The sequence below is a fragment of the Pezoporus occidentalis genome, unplaced genomic scaffold, assembly GCF_034315485.1.
Source record: "Pezoporus occidentalis ecotype Australia unplaced genomic scaffold, CSIRO_AGI_Poc_V1 ctg130, whole genome shotgun sequence".
NCBI lineage: Eukaryota > Metazoa > Chordata > Aves > Psittaciformes > Psittacidae > Pezoporus > Pezoporus occidentalis.
Genome location: NW_026913104.1, coordinates 1,001,231 through 1,024,107, shown reverse-complemented (window position 1 = coordinate 1,024,107; position 22,877 = coordinate 1,001,231). Strand labels below are relative to the sequence as shown.

The 22,877-nt window shown below is 54.5% G+C and overlaps 1 protein-coding gene across 2 annotated transcripts in view; it reads left to right on the top strand.

Moving 5' to 3' along the window:
- The first annotated feature begins 228 nt into the window (after positions 1 to 228).
- DSCAML1 (DS cell adhesion molecule like 1) overlaps positions 229 to 22,877 on the top strand; it is a 93,603-nt gene continuing 70,954 nt past the window's right edge. The window contains exons 1-3 of one of the 2 annotated variants that reach the window (XM_062608545.1): positions 229 to 435; positions 7,492 to 7,809; positions 10,889 to 11,035. In XM_062608545.1, coding sequence (XP_062464529.1) covers positions 393 to 435; positions 7,492 to 7,809; positions 10,889 to 11,035 — 508 coding nt within the window. In that variant the 5' untranslated portion in view covers positions 229 to 392. The remainder of the gene's footprint in view (positions 436 to 7,491; positions 7,810 to 10,888; positions 11,036 to 22,877) is intronic. The other variant, XM_062608548.1, reaches the window with a different exon arrangement.

Below are 22,877 nucleotides of genomic sequence, written 5' to 3'. Positions count from 1 at the left end.
CGGCTTGGCGGAGCGTGACCGGCTCCCGTTAAGCCCCGGGGGGGGGGGGGGGCGAGCCCTGCCGGGAGCGGCGGTGCCCACGGCGGGGCTGGCTGCCGGGGAGCAGCAGCAGCAGGAAGGGGGGGTCCGGCGCGGTCGCGCCCCGTCCGCGGGGTCCCGCTCAGTGGGCGCTGCCGCCCGTCAGCCCTGCGGGGAGCGGGGCGGGGAGTGCGCGGGAGCCCGGCCCACCCGCCCGCCGCCACTCGCCGGGAGAGGGGAGGAGGAGCGGCTGCGAGCTCGGCTCTGGGCACCTCACCCTGCCCGGCAGCGCGGCGGCACCGAGCGCGGTACGCCGGGGCACCGCACCGCCCGCACTTGCGCCGCAGCCCGGGGCCATAGGTGCTCTTTATGGCATGTGGCTGGTAACTTTTTTCCTGCTGTACTCTTTGCGGAAAGGTACGTGCACCCCCGCGGACGGGGCTGCGGAAGGGGGGGCGCCGGGCGCCGGCCGGGTCGCGGCGGGCGCTCCGGGAGCGGGGCTCGGGACGCCGGGCTCGGTGCGCCCCGCCGGGGCGGCCGGCAGAGGGGCTTCGCGGCTGTCGGAGCGCTCGCCCCGGACGGAGCGGCGGAGCGCGGGGCTCGGAGCGGGCAGCGCGGAGCGGGGCGGTCCCGGAGCCGCGGCTCGGCGCATCCCCGGGGAGCCGGTGATGGCACGGACTCGGGATGCCGCACCGGTTCCGGCCCCGGCGGAACGGAAGAGCCGTGCCCTGTGCCCGCTCCCGGCGCGACCTGGAGCAATAGCCCGATCCCGCAACGCAGGCGAGACCCAGCGGTGCTTCAAAGCCTGCATCCTTCCCTCTAGGAACGCCGTGTTAACGGTAACCCAGCGCCTCGGCATAAATCAGATTGATATCAGGAATGGGGGGGATCGTGAAACAAGTGTGTCAAGGAGACAGGCACACGTTTAAAGATGAGAGATTAAATTAAAGTTGGGGATTAAGCGAATGCTCTCCAAACGCATAGAGGTAATACTCTAAACCGAGCCTCTGCTGTAGATGCAATTAAAAACGCAAGCTGCACGGAACGTGGGTTGTTAAAGCACAGTGCGATTGTTGCCACGATCGATGGAGGTTACATAAAGGAATTGCCCATTTCCGAATCTGCGGGAATTTTTAATTGTGTTGCTGTAATAAATGGCCTCCTTGCACCCGGCCCGACCTGCAGATGCAGTGATGGAAGCGCCCACCTTTGGGGAAATTACCTGCTCGGCAGGTGGGAAATGACATTTGCCCTAATTATCCCTTCTGACATTGGAGAGCAGCAAGGGGGAAATTTTGGGAAATGAGGAAAGTGAAGGAAGGGACGGAGCTGCCTCCTGAGATGAGCTCTCTCGTGCTGCCTATTGCGTTACCCATGTATCTGCATGTGAATCCAATGACAAATATGTGCCGAGGCTTATTAGGGCGTCCTGTCCGGTGTGTTGTGGTGATCAATTCTTCCATCAATTACCAGTTATGGAATAGCTGCTTTAGCTGAGCTGGAGCAAAGCTGCGTTTGGGAGCTTTACCCAAAATCGCTATTGTGTTTAGGATCTGCTGCGCTGAATGTGCCAGCATCTGCTTTGCTTACATTTGCATTTTTTGACTGTGCTACAAGGAGGAAACATCACCGAAAGCAGATAACCGTCGAGGATGCTCCCATTTCTTCCCCCCTATAGTCCAAATAATAAAGAGCTGCATTGGGTTTATTGCTCTTGCATGTTTTCAGCCCCAGCTTCTTGGAAAAGGGATCTCTTCCCACAGAGCAATCTCTTCTGAGAAGAGCAAATTAAATGCCTCCATTAGCACAACTCCTCCTGGCCTCATTTTCTCTTTTTTTAAAAGAAATAGAATGTGTCTTCAGTGTTGAATGGTCCTGGTGATGCAAAGTGTTAAAGTGAAACGGTTCCAAAGAGAGGACAGCAATACAATGGAAGTTTCATTATAATAATAGGATACAAAAAAATGAATTGCTTAATGCATGATAAACCTTTCAGATACTTAATATTTTTGGGCACTGAAGCACATCCTTTTAACACGTTCCTGCTGTAGAACAAGAGCACAAGTAGAAGCTGAAAGAAAATAAATGCTCGATCCAGGGGACCACTGAAGTTGAGAATTCCCTTGATGGGTTGTAGCTGCTCATTTCTTCCCCCACTTGTAAACCAAACAGAAATAGGTGGCTGGCAAGCACGCAAGCAGGAGTTGAGCAGGAAGATGGTGTGGTGAAATGAACAAGAGTAGCCAGGCAGAGGAGGAGGGAAGGCAAGGGGCGAGCGGTGCGATGAAGAGCATACTGGTCAAAATTGAGAGGCTTGGAGCTGGAACAGCATCTCCCTGCGTGTTCGTGCTGGATCTCCGCTGCCTGATTTCTATTGGCATTACATTTACATCATGTTCCTGTACTGGGTGCAGTGAATGATGCAGCTTGCGTGTTTTAATCTCGGCCCCCCGGTGTGGCACAGTGCTCGTTTGTCTCTGAAATGAAACATGGAACCCTCATTAAATGCACTGAGGAGAAGCCTGCAGTGCTCAACTCCTCGCCGTGCCCGGTGTGTGTTTATCCTGCGGATAGCCAGCATTTCCCAGCACAAGCAGCCACGGTGGCACTTTGCCCAGTGCCCTCACCTGCACCTTGCATGGACCTAGGGCTGCTCCTGCTTTTGGATGAGAAAATCCATAAGGCAGCCCTAATATTTCTTGGTGTGTTTGCTCTCTGGAGGGATAGGCTGTGCCTGGTGCGGGTGGCGAGTGCCAGGGCTGTGCTATGGAGCAGCCCTTCCCGGAGCTGGGAGCTGCAGGCTTAGCGTTGGGCAGCCATGGCACCGGGCGCCTTTCTCCTATGGTGCTTGGGTCTCTGCCCGCGTAGTCGTGGGGTGGAGGGACCAGGAGTGCTCTGTCCTCTGAAGCAGCTGATGAGCCGAGTGCGAGAACGAAACTGGAAGCCTCTCTTTGTGGCAGGAATTCTGACATGGCAGCACCGAGTTCCGAGCTGTGCCTTGGATAACGTGAAGTCATCTCACCCAGATCAGCGGACTGCTAATAGGGGTGACTTCCGAGGAGGGCACGAAGGAGGAAGGCGTGCGGCGTTGCAGTCGTGATGTGTGCTTTACTTACATGGTGGCAGGTTTGCGTGCAGAGTGTTTCTTGTCTTTGCAATCTAGATTATAGCCAGCTACAGCTTTTTTACATAATCATGGTTTTGTGAGTTCCCCTCTCCCTGCTTGTGGATCTGTAAGAAGCAAACCCCTCCACATGCAATCTGCCTCTCGCCGCCATCATTTGCCAGCAGAGCTGTACCAAATATTTAGGAAATCCATTTCCCGACTCTTGCTAACGCTTGCTGCCTGCCCCAGCTGCTGCCTCTTGGAAAGGGCTGTGGCTGCGCGTCTCCGTGAGACAAGGGAGCGAGCACAACTTGGAGGGGGAAAGGAGAAGGTGGGTGAGGTTTCAGAGGCTGCTCTATTGATCCGTGCCCCCCATGTCTCATACCCATTGGCCACATGGTGGAAATCCTCATGTCTGTGTTGTAAAGCGAATGGGAGGGCTGTGGTGTGCCAGGTGCAATGGACCATTGGCTCTGTAGGAAGCCTGGTGTGCATGGCTTCTGGTGCATCCCTTTGCCTGCCCCTGGTACATAGCAAATCAGTGGGGAGAGCTTTTTTGTTCCAGGCAAGGGTTACAGGCTCAGGCTGGGTGCTGTCGTAATAGCTGGAGGTGGTTCAGGCCTTAATTTCCATGCAGATGCATTAAGGAGCGGGCAGCTTGCACTCCAAGCCTGTGTGAGCAGTGCCCTTACCCACAGAGGGACCAGAGGCAGCGTTCTCCTTTGCTCCCTCTTCGGCTGGTGGCTGTGAGGACAATGGTGCTCAGGCCAGAGGGGCTTTGCCCAAAGCTTGTGACTCCTGTGGAGGTGGGATGTAGCCATGGCTTTAACCCTTTGGGCTGGAAAGCCACCGTGGTGGGGTGGCATCCGTGGGGTTGTGGCATGCTCCTGGCAGGGTGTGTGCTCCTCTTGAGCTCTGCTTGAAAGGGCGCTAGCAGTGTGCTTCTCACCTTGCTAGCTGCTTCTCTCCCTCTTCCCTTTGTGATGGAGATGCCACTTCTCAGCTCTAAGGTCACTCCCTTCATTAGGAGAAAGGCTGTTAAGTGTCCTGAAGATGAGAGCTTGAAGGAAGCTTGTTCCAGGAAAGGCCAAAGACTGCTCCAGCATTACAAATGTGGGGGCAGGATGTGATGGAATTACTGTTGTATCTTAAGGCAGTAGAGAGGAAGGATTGGTACTTGCCAGCTACCTGTAACCCCCGCCCTGCAATGAGTGCCAAGCTTTGGCTGGCTTTCTCCTTGAACAGGGCAGGTGTCAACCACCCTTAATGAGGATAATAAGTGATTGGTGAGGTGGCAATTAGCCTGCTTTTCCCAGCATCCCTGCAGCTGGACAAGTCCTGGTGGCTCCTTCAGCCCCTTCGCTGGGCTTTTTGCTGCTATGGTTGTGCAGAAAGGAGGGTTTGCAACGCTGGGCACTCACCTGCGAGGTGGCAGGCTGAGGTTTCAGCCTGTGCTGCTCGTTGTGTGGGAATCACAGCTACACCTCAGCTGCCTCTTCAGAAATAGGTGGTTTGGTGACAGATCCTGGGGTCAGTTTATGGCTGTTCTACCACAGCCCCCTCCTAGAGCAAACAAGTGCTTTCTGCACAGCACTTTGCAGTGCTGCTGAAGGTGATGGAGTTTGGAAAGTCCTAGTAAATATTCTAACGGTGTGATAGCAAAATGACTTGCTTCTCCCAGCTCAGATAGAGATATTAATATTTCAATACTTCTAGGTTGTAATTTACTACAATTTAAGAAGATTGCACTCTGATAACTTCAAATACCTGCCTTTCAGAGCAAGCTAGGCAGTGTGTGGCTGGGTGCTGGGCTTGGGGTGGCTCCCAGTGCTGGCTGCAGGGTCGGTGCCGTGCGCCTGCAGCGTTGTGTTTCCCCAGCAGAAGCCGTGGCTCCTCCAGCCTCCCCTTTTCAGGTTCATGGGCATTAATGCCCTCGATATCTAGGTTAGGGTCAGCAGAGCTGACCAGATGTGAGCAGTGATTTCTGGGTTAAAAATATTGCAGTGCTATTTCTAAAATGTTAATCTCTCCCAGTGATTTGGAGACAGTTTTATGAAACATGGAATTAGGATGGTGCTCAATGCTAAATGGTAAAGGAGATTATATGGATTTAACTCTATGCGTCTGTCACATAACTATTGGCAATCCCATAACTTCCATTTTCTATGAAAAATCTGGTTCTCCCTTTGACCTGAAAAAGCTTTATGGGTAATCTGAATTCCCCTGTTTATGAGGTATTTTTCCACTCTCCAGCCCCTCACCCATCCATCTCTCGACCTTCCTGGGCACTGCTTGGGAAGGAGATGTTTCCCTGTCAGGCTGGGGATGCTCTCTGATCCCTATTACAGCAGGAGCCATGGGCTGGGATCAGGGATGGTGGTGCTGGATGGAGGCTGGGGCAGAGCTGGATGGATGCTGAGCACAGTGGGATGTTCCCAGTCTGAAACGAGTGGATGGGCACCGTCTGCCCTGGCTCCAGGACCTTCTGCTTTGCTGGGGTGGCAGGCTCTACCACACATTGCACCCTGCTGCTTTGTTTCCCTTCCTCTGCCTGCAAACGTGCGCCTTCCTCTTTCATGTATTTGGGAGAAGCACGGCGCTGCTCTGGTGAAGGGAAATGCTGATTCATGGCGACAAACCAGCCTGGAGATGTCACCAAATGACATCTGCGGGGCCGTGCCATGGCCCCGGAGCTCTGTAAAGCCTGGCTCAGCGGGAGCCCTTCGCTCCTCTGGTCCATCCTTCCCCTGGTGCTGTCAGGGAGGGAGTTAAAAACGAATGGCTTTGTCTGCTTGTACTGGTGCCCGGGTGCAGGGAACTGGTGTGTGTGGAGATATGGAGAGGCTTTCTTGACCTATAAATCTGTTGTCTGTTGTGGTGGCAGCGCTGGACCTCGCTAGTCGACTAATCCGTCACACAGATGGCTCTGGCTGTGCAGTGCCCCTGACCTGGGCAAAGGAGCAAACTCTGTCATTTTAGGTGATGATTCAGTGCAGAGCACACAGAGTGCAAGAACGAGATGCTCTCACCTCTGGTTTCGTGGGTGCTGGAAGAGGCACAAGGTTGGTTGTCCTGCTGGGAGAAGGATGGGGAAGACTTTGCTCTGGGAAGGGGTGAGGTGTTTGGTGGTTTCCCATCTTGACCTGGTTGAGGATGGTGCGGAGCTGGCTGGTGCGGCGATGCGAGTGGCCATGGGTAGCGACACTCAACCAGCTGCTCCTCGGGCGAGGAGCTGCAGCAAGGCTATCTGTATGGATGAGGCTTTCCTTCTCCCTCCTGCTCCCATCCCCTCCTCCCCAAGTTAAGGAATCGAGGTCACGGAGGGTCCCCCGTGACTCAGTTTGAACCGGCGGCACCGTAGTGATCAGCTTATTGGCTCTGCGGCACCACGAGCAGCGTTCTCAGCCAGAGCTATTAATACCCATGCCGAGGGCCGCTTTGCTATCCCTGTCCTTCCGCCCACTTGGAAAGAGTGCGGCTATAAAAAGAAACCGGATCCGAGTGACTGGGGGCCTCCTCAGCCTTATTTAGAGCCAGTCTTGCTTTGGTGGTGAAGGGGGAGCTCGTGGTCCTGCAGAGTGGGAAAGAGAAACAGGAGGAGTTGGGTGAAGAGGTCCCTTCCCTCACACTGAGCAAGGGAAGTGCTTGCCTGCAGTGGTCACAGATGCTCCCGGGCATCTGGGTGGCTGCAGGCTCAGCCCTGGAGCGTGCCCTTGAGCCTAAGCTTGGGCTTAGGGGAACTGGGACTTTGCATCCCTTCCTCTGGCTCTGGGCAAAGGGAAGCAGCACTGATTCCAGTTTTCCTGCCCCTCTCCTGAGAGCTCATGCAGCTTTTGGAAGCAATGACGGGGTAGCAGGAAAGATCTGTGCCCTGCTCAGGGAAGGCTTGCACTGGATGTGTTTGCATTGCTGATGGGCACCTGGGGCCGTGCTGGGGAGCTGCTGGGGCACAGGGGTATTGATGTTCTGCTGCTCCGGGTTGGGGGACATTGGGGTTTGCAGGAGGAACATCAGTGGTTTGTTGTGCTTGGGTTGTTGTTGTTGTTGCACATGGGTGTCCTGAGGCCTCTGGGTGCTGAGGCACGGTTGGACCACAAGCTAAGAGCCACCTGAAGAAGCCTTGGGGGGATACCTTGGGTACCCTTCCTTGCTTGCACAGATCCCTGACCCGTGCTGCGAGCAGGAGCGCTGGCCCATGAAGGTGGCCTTTATGCTTCCAGCCCATGCACTGCTGCTTCTCTGCTCTGCTGTACGTGGGGGCCAGGGGCTGGGCTCGGGGCAGTTGTGCTGGGGGTAATCTCTGTGCCGGTGGGATTGGCCATTTCTGCACTAACCCCGTGCCTTTGTGGCCTCTGCTTCCTCCACAGCACACGCTGAAGATGTTGGAACCAGCCTCTACTTTGTGAACGACTCTATCCAGCAGGTCACCTTCTCCAGCACAGTGGGGGTGGTGATCCCCTGCCCGGCAGCAGGGTCACCCAGCGCCGTCCTTCGGTGGTACCTGGCCACAGGCGACGACATCTACGATGTGCCCCACATCCGGCATGTCCATGCCAATGGGACTTTGCAGCTCTACCCCTTCTCGCCATCAGCCTTCAATAGCTTTATCCACGACAACGACTACTTCTGCACCGCGGAGAACTCGGCTGGCAAAATCAGGAGCCCAAACATCCGTGTTAAAGCAGGTAGGAGCTCGCTGCGGGCGCTGGGGTTTGGATGAGGTGCTGCCTTCTCTCTGGTCTTTTCCGTGGCCTGTCAGTTGGCCCATTGAGAGGCACCCACTCGCCTCTGTCTCCCTGGCATGGGCCGGTAACAGGGTTCTGCAAAGGGATCAATGGATGCTGCATAGGCAGGGAGCAGGGAGAAGGGCAGGGTGCTTGGTAAGGTGTTCATCCTGCCCCAGCTAAGAGCCAGCTCTGTACCAGGGCAGGGATGGCCACCAGAGAAGGAGCATGGGCTTGGGGGTCTCCAGCATGTGTCTTGAGGCTGTAGTGTGGCTGCAGAGGTCCTCTCCCTTTGAACTCGTATTGTTATACCCATCCATGCATGGGAGCTTCTCACAGGAGGAGCTGGACCACATCTGTCCACGGTGGGGAGACCCCACTGTGTCCCACAGCCCTCCTCAGGGCTGTTCCCACTGTCACATCCAGCCCCAGCTTGCCAAGGCTTATTAAACAGAGAAAAAAGAGGAGGAATATGGCAAAGAGCTGATTCCAAAAGCCATTATAGTAAATTATTGACCAGGCTGAGGAGGGCTAATAGCCCAGGAATGGCTTCATTATGTAACCTATTAAAAGTGGGGCTAGCAGAGGGAGCATGACAGAAGTGACTACAGGGTTTTTTATTTTAATACCTTGTACTGCAGAGTAAATGGGCATTAACCCCCTTCTGCAGAGTGAATTATTTACCCACCCTTGGAGGTTACCTATAAACCACGGCTCGGGGCAGGAGGCACAGAGCACTGTAAGCGGGCACTGCAGGCTGCAGAGTGGCTCCTTGGTGACATGGCTGCGTCCCCTGTGCCATGCTTGTGCTGCTCAGTGCATGGTTGTGGCTCCTCTGGTGTTGATGACTCTGGGCCTGAGACCATGGGGTTCTCATGGGGAGCCAGGGTGCTGGGGCTGTGGATGGCCAGGGCTGGAGCAGCAGGGATGGGTGTCTCAGAGTCAGTGCTCTGGATGTGCTGCGGGACAGAGTGCTTGTCTTCTGCCCCTTGTCTTCCTGCGGGGCAGGAGGAGGAGCTGCTGAGGACTTCCTTGGGATCATAGCAAGCCGGGAGCAGAGCAGAGCCCTGGCTTTCTTTCCCCTCTCTCAATGCACAGTGGGATTTCGGCTGGGAGCCCAGCCTTCCATGTCCCTTTAGCAGGTGCAGTTAGCAGGGGGTGTGAGCACACAGGGGGGATGCCATGCAGGGCTCCGGGGGCCACTGCGGCTCCAGGTGTGGCAGCTCCAAGTGCTGTGGCTTTATGGCTTCTGGAAGCAGTTGTGAAACATTCCCCTGCTCCTGTTCCCTCCCGGCCGTGTCGTGTCCCAGTCACTCTCCAGTGCTTTGTAATGGCCACGCACCGACTAAAGCCAATTAAAGCTGCGTAAAGAAAGCAAAGAAACAAACGGCAGCTGCAAATATGGGGAGCTGGAAAAACCTCTGGAAGCTTTGGGAAAGCTGCTGGTGAGCACACGGAACAAGTCCCTATCCAATGGGGAGCTGTGGCCTTGTAGGGATTATTCCCAGGGGCTGAAAAAGGCCAGAGCTGTGGCTGCAAAGGTTGGTGCGGGTCATTGCTGGGGGACCCCTGCATGAGGTGTGCTCCAGGTTGGGGCAGCCGTGGGGAGCATGTACGATGCTCCTCCTGGTCCCCGCTGGCCTTTAAAGCCCATGAATAAACCTCCTGCTCCATGTGATTAAGGAAGGTTTTTCCAGCCTAATCTGCTTTGGCTCTGGAGTCCCTTTCCATGGTGCAGCCTTTGTCCTCCTGGCTGGGGCATTGGTAAATAACTGGAGCAAGCTGGAGGCCACTCCAGACCCTCTTCCTGGCTTTCCTTTGGGGCTCTGTGAGTGGCAGGCAGGCGGTGCAGGAGAGGCAAAGGTCTCTGCAGCTTGCACTTCATGTCTCAGTGCTGCTGCTGGTCTCCTTTGTCAGAGGGAGAGTGGCAACTGTCCCCCTGCACCCCAGGCTGGAGCCTGGGATGTGCCCCTGCTTTTGTCCCAACCTCTTGCTGCAGCGCAGGGTGCTGTGGAAGCCAGGGGAATGGAGGTGGGAACAGCCAGCCCCTCGCTGCTCGCTTGTGTGTGCGAGGTATGTGATGCATCGCCAGCGGGTGCTTTCCACTCGGGAAAACACCTTCCTTCTGGGCTGCGAAGGAGTTCTATCTTGGGAGATTCACTGAGCTGCTTTTGTTCTGGCCGAGGGGTGTTGTTGAATGCCGGAGTGAATGCATGTCTCTGGTGATAGTGATGCCCAGGTGCTTGTGTCCTACAGGGCACAATTACTATTGCGGTAAAGAGGTGCCTGCACTCACTGTGTTTCGTACTTCAACTTGAAGAGTTTGTGGTGTCTGCATGTGTTACTGGGCATGGTGACACCTTTTTGTTGTGCTGAAGAGGCTGGGGTCAATCCACCTCACCCCAGTGAGTGCTGCTGGAGGGTTGTGGCACTGGGAAGCGCCTTGTCACTGGTCCAGGGGCTGTCAGAGGGATGCGCATCTCCCTGAGGAATAGGGCCCATGGCGGGGACAGCTCATGGCTCCCACCGTGACATGGCCTGGGGAAGTGTCATCTGCTTCCATAAGTATGCCTCTGGTGTGTTTAGGAGCATGCCAGGCTCTGTGTCACGGGCTGTATCTCCCGGTGCCTCATGGCTGCGTTCTCAGCATGCACCCAGCAGTGAAGTGATTACCTCAAGGTGCAGGTTGAACATTACAGCTACGGAATACCCTTGGTCCCTGTGCTGAAATCCGGGTGCTTCAAACCTCTGCCTTAGCCACCTTGGTGACTATAAAACCAGCAGCTTGCCTTAGTGCCAAGGCCAGGTGACACTGGGGACCGTTTCAGGGTCCCAGCAGCAGGAGCATCCCTCTGTGTGCCAAGCACAGGGCTGTGCTCTCCAGAGGAGAGCCTCTTCCTTCCCCAGGAAGGTGGGCTCTGTGCTTGGGATGGAAGCAGTTTGCTGCTGGGTGGGTTGGTTTGTTTGGGAATCATGGGATTAAAGCAAAAGGAAGTGTGTGTTCCCCCAGCACTGTCACACCTCCTGCTTTTCTGTGCAGTTTTCAGGGAACCGTACACCGTTCGGGTGGAGGACCAAAGGTCGATGCGTGGAAACGTGGCTGTTTTCAAGTGCCTCATCCCCTCTTCAGTGCAGGAATACGTTAGTGTTGTGTCCTGGGAGAAAGACACCGTTTCTATCATCCCAGGTAAGAATGGAGCTTCTATTTTCTTTGGAAATCTGCTTTGCAACGTGCGAAACTCATTGTCATGGAGGTGTTTTTCTTGGCTTATTGGCTGTGCCTATGCTGCCGAAGCAAAGGCTTCTATTGATGAGTATCTCCCACCTTCATACTGGAAAATGGCTGGTGGTGCAGGCAGATGTGCTGTGTTCGGGGTCTCCTTGGTGCTGTGGTCGGTATTTGTTGTATCTCTCAGGGCTCATGGATGTTTGATGCAAGTGTGCCCTGTTCTGTCCTCTCCCGTGTCCCTGCAAGCCTGGTCGCTTTGGGTACCTGGCATGAGGGGTGTGGGCAACAGGAGAGGAGCCGTCCCGTGCTGTCTGTGTCCTGACTCCAGCATCTGAGCTGGTTTTCTTGTTGTCAGGAGATAAATTCCCAGCTTCAGTTGTGAGTTTTCACAGCTGATTGAGCCACAGGGGAAGGAACTCGCTACAAATGGCATTGTGCACCGCTTCCCCTGGCATCCCTTTCCCTGGTGCCTGCCTTGTGGACTGGGATGTGTCCTGCTCTGCACTGATTTTGGTCTGTGGGGATGAGGCCTGCGGGAGGGACAGGGGTCCCATTGGAGCAGAGAGCTTTTGAACCTCGACTCTTCCCGCAGCTGGGAATGGGCTGGAGCACTGATGGGACATGGCCTCTGTGCAGCTCAGAGGGCACAGAGCAGGGTAAGCTGCTGGTGCTGCAAGCACTGAGCCCATGCTCCTGCCTGGCTGCTCACAGGCTTTGGAGCAGCACAAGGGCTGTGGGCAGGTGCTGGCGCAGCGTGGGGCCAGCCCCGTGTACCGGGGTGACCTTTTGGCTCCCTCCTCAGAGCCGGTATTGATGGCAGCGCTGGCTGCCCGCACAGCATGTGTAAGCTGGTAGTAAAGCAATCAATACTGCTTCCCCCAGGGGCATGCAGAGAATTAAAGGATTTTGCCCAAAGTCAGTGCTCTGAGCTTGATATTTGCTCACAGGTCAGCAAGTCCGGATGCTCCTCCAGGGCTCTCTTGCTGCAGTGGCAGTGCTGAGAGGGGCAGATGCCACAGGGAGCAGGGCATGAGCCTGGTGGCCGCTGACCAAGCGCGAGAGGTGATTTGCTGTAATCCTGCTTGCAGGGCTGTTCCTTAAGGAGCTTAAGGAGCAAAGTGCTTCACCTGGAGCGGGTGACAGGTTCTCCTGAGGGCACTGGTGGCTCTTGCTGGTGGCCTGTGCCTCCTGAGTGCTGCTGATGTGCTGACTCAGCACAGCCCATGTGCCGGGAGGCAGGCAAAGGGAAGTGGTGCTCAGGGAGTGCTGATAGTGACTGATGGCCCCCAGGCTGTGATGCACTGGCAGGGTCTGTGTGCAGGGGACTGGGCTGCACTGACTGCGGCTGTGTCCTTGCTGGCAGGGGGCCCATCACAGTTTGTAGCTCTGGGGCCAGGAGCCAACTGCCCTGACCCGGGTCTGCAGAGCCTGTGCTCCCCAGCACTGACCCCGTTCTGACCACATGAAGCTCCTTGCCTCCGGAGCATGGTCTTCCCTGGATGGGCATTCAGAGCGATGAGCTTGTGTTGATCAGCAGCCAGCTCGTGTCCAAGCAGCCTTTTGCCTCCTTGAGTGCAAGGCTCTGCACGGAGCTCCTGCAATGTGAGGGTGTTTTGGAACACTGTGGAAATGACCATTTCATTTTAGCAGTGAGAAACTGCTGGGTGGTCCAATGAAGCTGTGGAAAGCATTTGTGAGGCTCCCTTGGAGGCCAGCTGGTGTTGGACAGGGTATGGTACCCTTTGCTGGGCAGTGTGATGCTTGCGTGGTGATGCTCCGCTCACCATAGGGTGTTTGAGCAGGGCATGCCAAGGTCCATCACCACCAGCACCTGTGGTGTTCGTTCCTCGGTGGCTGAAGGTGCCTGTGCTCCTGGCAGCGCTTCCAGGGAAGGTGTCTGTTGCTCCCGAGGTCCTGGTTTGCTCAGTGGCAAGTTGTGAACCGAGCACCCCTGCACTCGTGCCTTCTTATCCAGCCTTGTTCCCAACTTTGCTGTGGCGGTGGATTTTTTAATATGATGATTTAATTAGAGTGGAGCGATTTTAACATTCTAAAGCAATAATTACCCTAAAGACAGAACATATAAATTGTGTTACAGTGCAGAGTCAACACAAGCAAACATGTTTTGCTGTTGGGTTACAAATATAGTATCTGCCTGAAGCTGATTTTTTTTGTTGTTGCTTGTGTTAGAGCTAAAACTGGCTTTGCTGTTACCAAAAACATGGTCTTGTCTTGACCGCTGGTGAACCTCTGCTCCTGTCCTAATTCCGAGCAAGGGGAGGAGGAGGGTGTCCCTGCTGCTCAGAGCGAAGGCTGAGGAGAGCTGAAGTGTGGTGCTGAGGCCTAATAGCTCCCTTCAACGTGCTTTCTGCATGGTGAGACCGTTGGTGGTACAGACCCAGCGCCTCATGGCTCGCCGTCAAACAGAGGTGTGTGGAAGTGCTGCAGCTCTTTCTCGGATGTAAATACATCCAAGCAGTGTTTACAGCTGCCTGTGTGTAACGTGGTGTTCTTTCCTAGCTTCACTGTGCCAAACTTGCTGCTGTTCCTGAAACTTTCCTCTAGTGCTTCCTGTGGAAGACTGCATCTTCCCTGCGAGCCTTGGTGCAGCAGGGGATGAGCAGTCCTGACACGCAGGAGCAGGGAAACCCTCCATCCAGACCTCTCTAAGTGACTGTATCCGCAGTAAATCTCTGCTTTCCTTTGCATCCCTGGTCGTCCTGTCTCCCCCCCCAACTAAAATACAGCTCAGGAATCAGGGACCAAGCTTTTCCCCTGGGGCCGCTGTTCCAGCAAGCTCTGGTCTCCAGCACAGTACATGGCCCTCTTGTGAGCTTTCTTGGGTTCTTTTTACACTGTATTGGGATTATGGCGTTCCCAACCTCTGTGGCTGGGCCTTTGAGGCATGTCTTCAGGCAGGCCTGGCTGGTGGTTTGCTGGTGGGATGCAGGTGCCAGCATCCCTGCGCAGGCACAGGGTGCATGGGGAGCAGGGGGCCCTTTTCTGGATGCCTGCTGCTTGCACCCCTTGCAGAAGGTGCCTGTGCCTGGCTTTTGTCTGTCAGATTCCCTGGTGATTGCGTCCCTTCAGGAGCACCTGCATTGGAAGAGACCTGGAGCGATGGTTGGGAGCGCTCGGTGCCTGTGTGGCCCTGCTGCAGTGGGGGGGCCGAGGCGCTGAGCTGCATTATTTGGTTAACTTGGCGTCGCTGTAACTTACCCTGAAATCAAAGACAAATTCTTTATGGAAGGCTATCCCGCACATAAATCATCATTAGTGCAGCTCGTTTTTGTTTAATGCCTACCTAACTGTGCTGTAGTCTAAAACTGTGTGTTTAGTGAAGTCAAGGGTTGCGCAGAAATTATAGGGTTTTCAAAAACCCATTTGCTTTGCTGGTGCTCACATCAGAATCAATCTTGCCGCTCGTTCTCAGCCTTGTCGCATGCACAGCACCGCTCGCAGGGCTCTGGCATGGAGCACAGGCTCACCGGGGGCACGGCAGCAGCACTTGCAGGGTCAGGGGCTGGGTGCAAGATTGCGCTTCACACCCAGGCTGTGATTTCAGACTCTTGCTATTGATGAAGCTCGATGTGTGTTGGCGGGGGGAGTAATGGGAGGAGGATGTCTTGCAGACCCTTTTCCATAGGGAATGAGGGAGAAACTCTTGCTAGAAGCCAGTTTAAGAGCTCAGCGTGGTAAAGAGCTTTTATTTTTAATTTTTATTTTTAAAGCACTATCACCAGGCTGGGTAACGTGAGGAGCCTCTTAGGCACATGCATGGCTTTGATTTGCCATGGAGGAGCTATGTTGCATATGCAACTGCAGCTGCTTTATTCGCTGTGGTGGCACCGGAATGGAAATGAATGGTGCTGACTTGTCCTCCTCTCAGGCATCGCATGGTGTAGCCTGATGTCAGCAGTCACAGGCCCTGTTCTAGCATGGGGCTCATGTATGTGGATGCTTTTGGAGCATGCATCCAAGCTGCTGTTGTTGTGGTGTGCTCCTGCGTGCACTGCTTGGATTTGGGAACCCTGTGAGCACATGGGCACCTGTGCATTCACAGCCAAGCCATTCCTCAGCCAGCTCAGGGATGTGAATGTGCATCCAGGTTTGTTTTCTTGCCACAAACACGTCACCTGCTCAGGCTGTGCCCGCTGTGCCACCAGGAGCTCCAAGGATGGTTGCGTTATCGGGCTCTGGTCCTGTGGCCATCACTGCACATCTGCACTGATGTGTCTTGAGAGCATGGCAGGATTTGCCTGGGAGGCTGTGTGCTGGGACATGGGTGTCACTTGGGTGCACGGGCCTAACGCTGCTGGAATGGCTTTCCGTGGTGTCCCGGAGACCAAAAGCAGTGTCCTCATGGTGCAATGGCATTGCTTCAGCTGCAAGGGAAGGCTGATGGCGTTTGTCATCCTGTCTTGCCTAGCCTGTTGGTAGCCTGTGGCTTGCCAGGGCAGCACAGAACAGCATTACTGGACTGGCAACCCCAGAGCTGAGCTGCTGTTTGATGCTTCGGTGTTGTGTACTTGATAGATTGGGTTGGAAAAAATCTAAGTGCAACACTTCTCAAGGTACAGGCATTCCTGAGGGCCCTGCTTTTCTCAGCAACCCTAATACGTATCCTCTGAGGGCTGCAGGTACTTGGATGCACTTACTTAGTAATTGGATAGCCACAAAATCCTGTCTCTGGAAAGCAAACTGTAAAGCTTGCCAGAAGGGAATTGGGAACACAATAAGTTCTGTGAAGTTTTAGGTCTGTTTTTGTGCAGGTTCTTGACTGAGCAGCACGCTTTCAGGAGTTTTGAAGATACCTGGAGTAATCTGGTTGCAGTGGTTCAGATATGAGCTTAATTTGACCTGAGCAGCTCTTTCTGTCCCACCCCCTGCGGTGCCCAGGGCTGTTTCCGGGAGTCTTAAACTAATCTCAGCACAGGTTTAGTGATGTGGGAGCTAAAACTGCAGCAGGTTTCTCATGGTTACGTGTGGCCGTTCACCCTGGGGATGCGTGCCCTCTGCTGCACCTTGCAGCATCTGCCACCCGTTCTGTTTTATTCTACAGCACTCGAGGTGTAAATGTACACAAATTCCTCTGCAACCCGTCTCGAGATGTGGTGAGTGTGGGGATGCAGCGTGAAGCTACCTGCTATTAAACATGGCTGAGGATTTCTGGGTGCAGCATTCCCGCATGGACGGGGTGTGTGGAGGCGTGATCCAAGGGGCAGAAGAGCCAGGACCTGGATAATTCAGCATTGTCCTTGTATCAATAGGCTTGTTCTGGGTGACATCAATCTCCTGTTACTGGAGAAAAGCTGGATGCTGGGACAGAATAAACACGGCGAGGCGAGAAGCGCTGCTTGTTTCTGTGTTTGTTTCCATTGAGACGGTTTGAGGACAGGAGATAAGCTGCTGAGGGTCATTACCACTGGGTCTGTTTGGTTTTGCCTCCGTGTGGAATAACTCCCTCTGGTTTAAAGCTAGGTGCATGCTTTGGGAGCAAGCAGCCCATGGTCTGAGTGTGTTGGGCCACCCCACTGTCCTGTCCCTGTTGTCACTGTGGTGGAGCACAGGGCTGGTGGCTGTGACCCCTTGAGAGAGGATTGAGCCCGGGCTCCTGTGCATCCTGCCCCGCTCCCTCCTGGCATGTGCAGGGAGCAATCTGTGGGGGCAGCTCCGAGATGAAAGCTGTGACCATTGGGCAAAAGGCTGGTGAAGAATTGGCCTTTTCAGCTGGGTCTTGTAGCTGCTGCCTGGGACAGGTTGACTCGCAGCGTGGAGCAGCCTGATGTGATTTAAACGAGCGTTGTCTTACCCTATCTGAGGGGGCTGCAGAACCTTTTCCCTGATGATCCCAAGGTCTCTAAAGGTGTCCTGGCCTCTCCCTACCCCCGCCACCCTCTCTGGCTGCGACATGTGCCCAGACCTGTTACAGAGGGAAGTAGCTCCAGGCGTTATTCTCACCAAGTGGGGTGAGATTCTGTCTGAAATCATTTCATCCTTCCCCAGAGACTTGGCGTGAATTTTATCTAATCGCCATGGCAACAGATAAAAAAAGGTGTGAGCACATCTCCTTTTGCTGTGATAATTCAGATTTATATATTCAGATCAGATTGGAGTTAGAGATTTTAAAAGGAGCAGATGCAGCAGAAGGTGTGACTGCAAATAATGTGGCGAGAACGTTTGATGATCCTGCCCTTTAAGAGGGGAGAGCGCTTTCCCGCAGGTTTTTTTGGAATATAATTATTCCATCAAATCCACTTTAACAAGGACTCATTATAGCCCTGATAATGCAGAGTCACGTTGGAGACAATCTCGCACACGCATGCACACACGCCGAGCAAAAGGACTACAACAAGTAAATACAATGCCTGGAGCAGAGAGGAGCGAGCGCGGCACAGGGCAGGGGTTACCCGAGGGCTGGCTGCTCTGCTCCCCGTGCTCCTGGTGCCCGGCCGTGCTGCGTGTCTCCACTTTCCCCTGGTGTGAGAGGCTGGTTTGGCAGCTCCTGACCTTGTTGCCCACGCAGCAGCTCTCCGAGATGTGCCTGAAATGGAGCTTTTGGCCCATCCTGAGCCAGAGCTGCTCGCTGTGCTGCTGCAGCTTCGGCAGGAGGGGATGTTCCATCTGCAGTCGGAGCAAGGAGGACTTTGGCTTCTTTCTCTGCAGGGTCGAGAAGGAAGGATGTGGAGGGTTTTGGAGAAGGAAAGGTGCTGTTGATCTAGAACTTGGCATCCCGGTCCCACGTGATGTCCTTGCCCTTGCTCAAGCCCTGCGGCACTATAGAGCACAAGCCAAATACAGCATGACAAGCTCCAAGGCATGAAATACAGAGGAGTAGCTGCTCTTGGAGCTGCCATCTCTTTGTGTACCTGTAAGCGTAAATCTTGGGCTGCCCCGAGGAGCAGCTGTGCCATAGGGAATATAGAGGGTAGGTGGGATGTATGGCTGAGGGGTTGGAGCAGCCGCAGGAGATGGGTGAGCCATAAATCTCTGCCCAGTGCCTAACCCGGACCCAGCGAGAGGTTCCTGTCCTCCACAGCACTGCTGGGCTGCCGTGGCCTCAGGATCCACATCAGGCTCCCTTGTGGCAGAGGTGAGGGCGATGATGAGCAGCAGGGAAGCCTTCCTGCATCCCTGTGGTACTTGGTGCTGCTTGAGCTCAATGCACAGAGCATCCCAGCCAAGGGGTATGTGCACAGATCCCCGTGAAGCACAAGAGCAAAGGGTGGTTCGCATCCACTGTGTGCTCTGCTTGCTCCTCTGCAGGGAAGCTACCCCAGGAGACTCATTGGAGACAACAGCCATGGTACCCGCTGAGCAAAACCTTCAGCAGTGACTGTGGCATGAGGATTGAGATGATTTAAGTGGAAAGAGTGCATTGCAGAGAGCAGGCAGAGATCAGCAGGAGGAGAGGCATGGAGGAGCGGTCTGCTAGCAGCAGGCAGCAGGATGTGTTGTACAGACTCTCCTGGGTCCCAGGGTAGATTGTTCCAGTTATGCTCTGAATTGCAAATAGCGATGTTGCAGGAAATTACAAGGAAGTCGGGAACAAGAGGAAAGTCCTCTGGAGCACCCCTCCAGTGGCATGCAAAGAAGGGGAGCAACGTGAGCAGGAGGGGATGGAGGTGCAGCGGGGGCTGATTAACCTCCCATGGTGCTTGGAGGAGCTTGAGACCCTTAGACCGCATGCTGTGTATCATTGCAAGAGGCTTCTCTGCTGAGAACCAGCCCTTGGGGAAGGTTTTAGGGCCCAGCTCACAGAGGAGCTGAGCTATGGAATGAAATCTGGTGCTCCGCATGCCTTCTGTGCCTTGCTGAACCTGCTGCTGCTCCGTGCCCCCTGCCTGAGCGGAGAGCATCCAGGTCCTTGCTGAGTTACAGGGGCTGTGGTCTTGTCTCCCTGGTCAGAAGGCAGTAGCTAAATTGCAATGTTTTTGTGTGCTTTAAGGACATTCCTGCTGAAGGAGATCTGAAATCCCTTGGGATGTGAGTTTCTGTAGGGCACTGGTGTGGCTCAAGCTAAATGTGGGATCACCGCTTTGCATGCCAGGCAGGATGCCCAGTGTGCACACCATAGGGTTGAACAGCCATGGGCCACTGAGAGATCCTTGGGATCCCTGAAGGATGCCTAAGGGACCCTTGGGAGCCACTCCTCTGCCTGGAGCACTCTCCAGGGCTGCTACTGGCTTGGTGGGCTTGGACAGCCCCAAAATCCCTTTGAAAACGCCCAACCCGTTTCTGAGAAAAGGGTTTGGAGGGAGAGGGTTCGCTTCACCAGCTGTCCGCTGGCACATTCAGCTTCTCCACCCTGCCTGAGTCTTCTTCCTTTTATACCTGCGTTTGAATTGTCATCTGTGGCAGTGCAGTGCTGGCTCCAGTCCTGCCAGCCCAAGCTCTCCCTAGGGAGCTCTGCCTCCCCAGGCACAATGGTCACAGCAAAGCCAAGTGATGTGGAAGCCGTACAGGTCGGAACTTCTTTTCCAACCACATGTCTTTATGAGCTTGAGCCATCTGCCCCTGGGGGCTTGTGATGGGCTGCCGAGGGACAGGAACCAGCGCTGTGTGTAGTGGAGCTGAAGTCACTGCCGCTTGAGCCATCACGGCTGATGTGTCCATTGGGATGGCTCACGTGCATGGCCACCTCAGCATGGGAGCAGGGTTGGGGTGCTCGCCCTGAGGAGGTGGTGATGGTGGTGGTGCGGGTGTGCATCTTCCTGCCCCCCTCCTCCCCGTGCATCCGCACACATACACAGATGCAGGAACAATCCCGGTCATTATTCCTACCATGGTGACAGTGACAGTGGCAGAGATGCCAGCTTCCTAACACAGACGGCTTTATTTCATCTCCTCTGTTTTTCAAAGCCTCTTTCATTTTGCATGAGGAGACAGATGTGAAGGGCTGCAGGCTGATAAATTCTGCTGTCTTCTGAAAAGAGAGGGTGGGTTTTTGTTGTGGTTGCTTCTCTTCCTCCCTCCCCAGCCCCCTCCTGGCAGCACAGCCGCAGCCTCTTTCTGTGCAGGATGCTCCCTGCTCCTTGGCATGGGATGTCCGATGGACACCTCGCTGGGGCAGGGAGGGCTGAGCTCTCTGGGTGAGCATCCCAAGGGGCAGCAGGGCTGCATTTTGGTGTTGTGGTGCTGGCCCCCTGCTTGGGAGAAAATGAGCACATTGGTGCAGATGCCTTCCTGGAACGCATCCGCAGTGCCCGGCACTGGCGCGCTGTGATGCGGCTGAGGAGGAGCTGATGTGAGCTGGTGGAGCAGGGGCTCAGCCTTTACTACCAAGCCCCTCGTCCTTCTCGCTGCACCAAGGTGCTGAGAGAGGGCTGTGGGGCCGCGAGGAGCAGCGCGAGGATTGGGCACGGTGCAGGCTGTGCCCCTTTGGGATGCTGCGGGAAGCGTGTGCTCAGCGCTGCTGTTGGGAATGCTGCCTTCGGCAGTGCCTGGCCGTGTGGCACCAGTGGGCTGCGGCGGCGCTGGGTTCAGCTCCCCTTCCTCCTCCTCCTTCTCCTCCTCCTCCTCCTCTGCTGACGATAGCTCTCGTTTAAAAATAAATTGCTCCATCTTTAATTGCGGTTTAAATAACGGCTTCATTTTTATTTAAATGTGGCTCTGGAAGGCTTGGAGAACAATGAGGAGAAAATACAGGGCATTGCTCCGGCGCACGTCTTCAAGCATATAATTAATTTTGTTTCTTATTATACTGATGTTTGCCGAATCTGGAAAAAGATCTGATTGTTCCTCTTGATTCAGTCACGCACGGGATCTACAAATACACTACCAGCCATTTCAGGACTCCATTTCACAAGCCACGAAGCCTTGGTGCTGACATGCCAAAGGAGGGCTCCTCAGGTCCCTTGCCTGTGCCGTGCATGGGCTCTGCACCCAACAGAGCCCGCTTTCCCCCAACCCAGGACCAATCAGGGCTGATGGGCACAGTTTGGGGTTGATGGATGTGTCTGTAGCCCCTTCTGAAGGCTTTTGGTAGCCAGGGATGGCTGCTGCAGACCCAAGAGGCTGCACTTGGTGCTTGCTAGGGTGAGAGTCTGTGCTCTTTGTTGATGAATGGTATTAAAAGGCTCATAAATGACTCAGGGATGTTGGGTGAAGGCTCTGAGTGACCCAGGGACCTCTTTCACAAGCGAGCTAGCCATTCTGGAATATAAATCTCATTCAGAGTCGATAAGGATTAGGTTCCTAAGTGCCCAACATCGCTAAAGTGCTTCTGAAACTGCTGCTTGTTAGAGGGTTGCAGAGGAAGCTGCATGAGGCCTGGCGGGCTGTAAGCTTATCAGTCAAAGGTGCTTTACTTGGTGACAGAAGCCACTTGTGGTAAACAAGCTGCTGGCCCTTTGGACTCCCGACAATCTTTTAACCATTTATTAAAGCTGCTATGAACTCTGCTTGGGAATGAAAAGCCTAATAGCGAGCGTGGCAGAGATTTGTCACAGATGGCAGCACTGCCAAAAGCAGGCATTCAAGAAAACATTCATCAAAAACATTCATTTCTTTCAAAAAGAAATTGACGTTTATAGCGTAGACAAATTTGGGACTCGTTTGCTTTGCCTTTCAGTTTCAGGATTTTTAGAGGTCACTGTTTTCTGCACCTTCAGGGCTGGAAACTGGTGTTATTTTTGACTGGAAACTGAGGTTCCCATATAACCACGTGGCACCAAGAAATGGGACGTGCAAAAGGGCAGGACCCCACGTGTGGCTGGGGCACTAGGTGAGCCATGTCTGTCTGACTCTGTGGTGAGGAAGGATGAGTGTGCCCCCCCTCCTTAAACAGCCAGAGCATCCCTTAAGAGGGAGCGATCAGTTCGCAGCTCATCTCCATTTCGTCTGAAGGCTGCACCATGCTGGGTTTCAGCCTTGTTAGTTTTCTCTTGAGCAACACCTTTTATTTCTGCAGTGTTTAATATTCCTTTCCAGAGCCTCCCTTCCCTCTTCTGGGTCTTTCCACTGAAAGCAGCTTTGAAACCATGGATTGTGGTGGCTGAGCTGTACCTGTGGTCTCTGTGTCAGTTCCCTGCCTGCTCGGGTGCTGTCACTGCTCCCCAGGCTCTCCCTGTGCCCCCTTTCCCTTCCCTGCTGGTCATCCCTGGTGCAGGGTAGTGCAGGGTACCCGTTACAGGCAGTACCTGGCTTGGGTATGTGGCTTGGGCTTGCAGAGGACATGCTTCTCTTGCCCCACATGGCCATGGGCTCCCCAGGCACACAGACATGGTCCAATAGGCTTGTGGCTGCCTTTAAGAGTGGTCGAATCCTCTCACTCTGCTTCAAGGTAGGGTCTGGCATTGACCCCTCTTGCAGCAGAGCCATTGGGACCCAGGGAAGTTGGCAAATAGAATGGGGCTGATGGCACCAAGACCATCGTGCGTTGGTCAGAGGGAAGCCCAGGTCTTTGTTTCCTCATCACTGGGGAATTGTGATCGTAGCTGAAATGAGAAGCTTCATGCTAGTTATCCCTGTGTTCCTGCTTCAGTCCCTGACTGATTACTCGTAGCTGCTTCTCCCTGCAAACCAGCTCTCATTTGCATCTTGAAGGAACAGTGTGCTGCAGGCAAGGGAGCTGGTGACACCACTGGAGACGGCGTGTTGTGTCTCATTTAATGTCCATTTGACTCGCATCTCTTGTGTTTTCTTTGCAGTGTGATGCTATGGACTTAATGGTGTCAAACACTCGATGGGTGCCTGTAATTGCAGCGTGTTGTTGAACGCTGTGGTTTCTTAAGTGCTTCCTGAGCATGTAGAAGTGTTAACATTTCTACACCTTGTTTTCCATGCTTGTATGTATCCC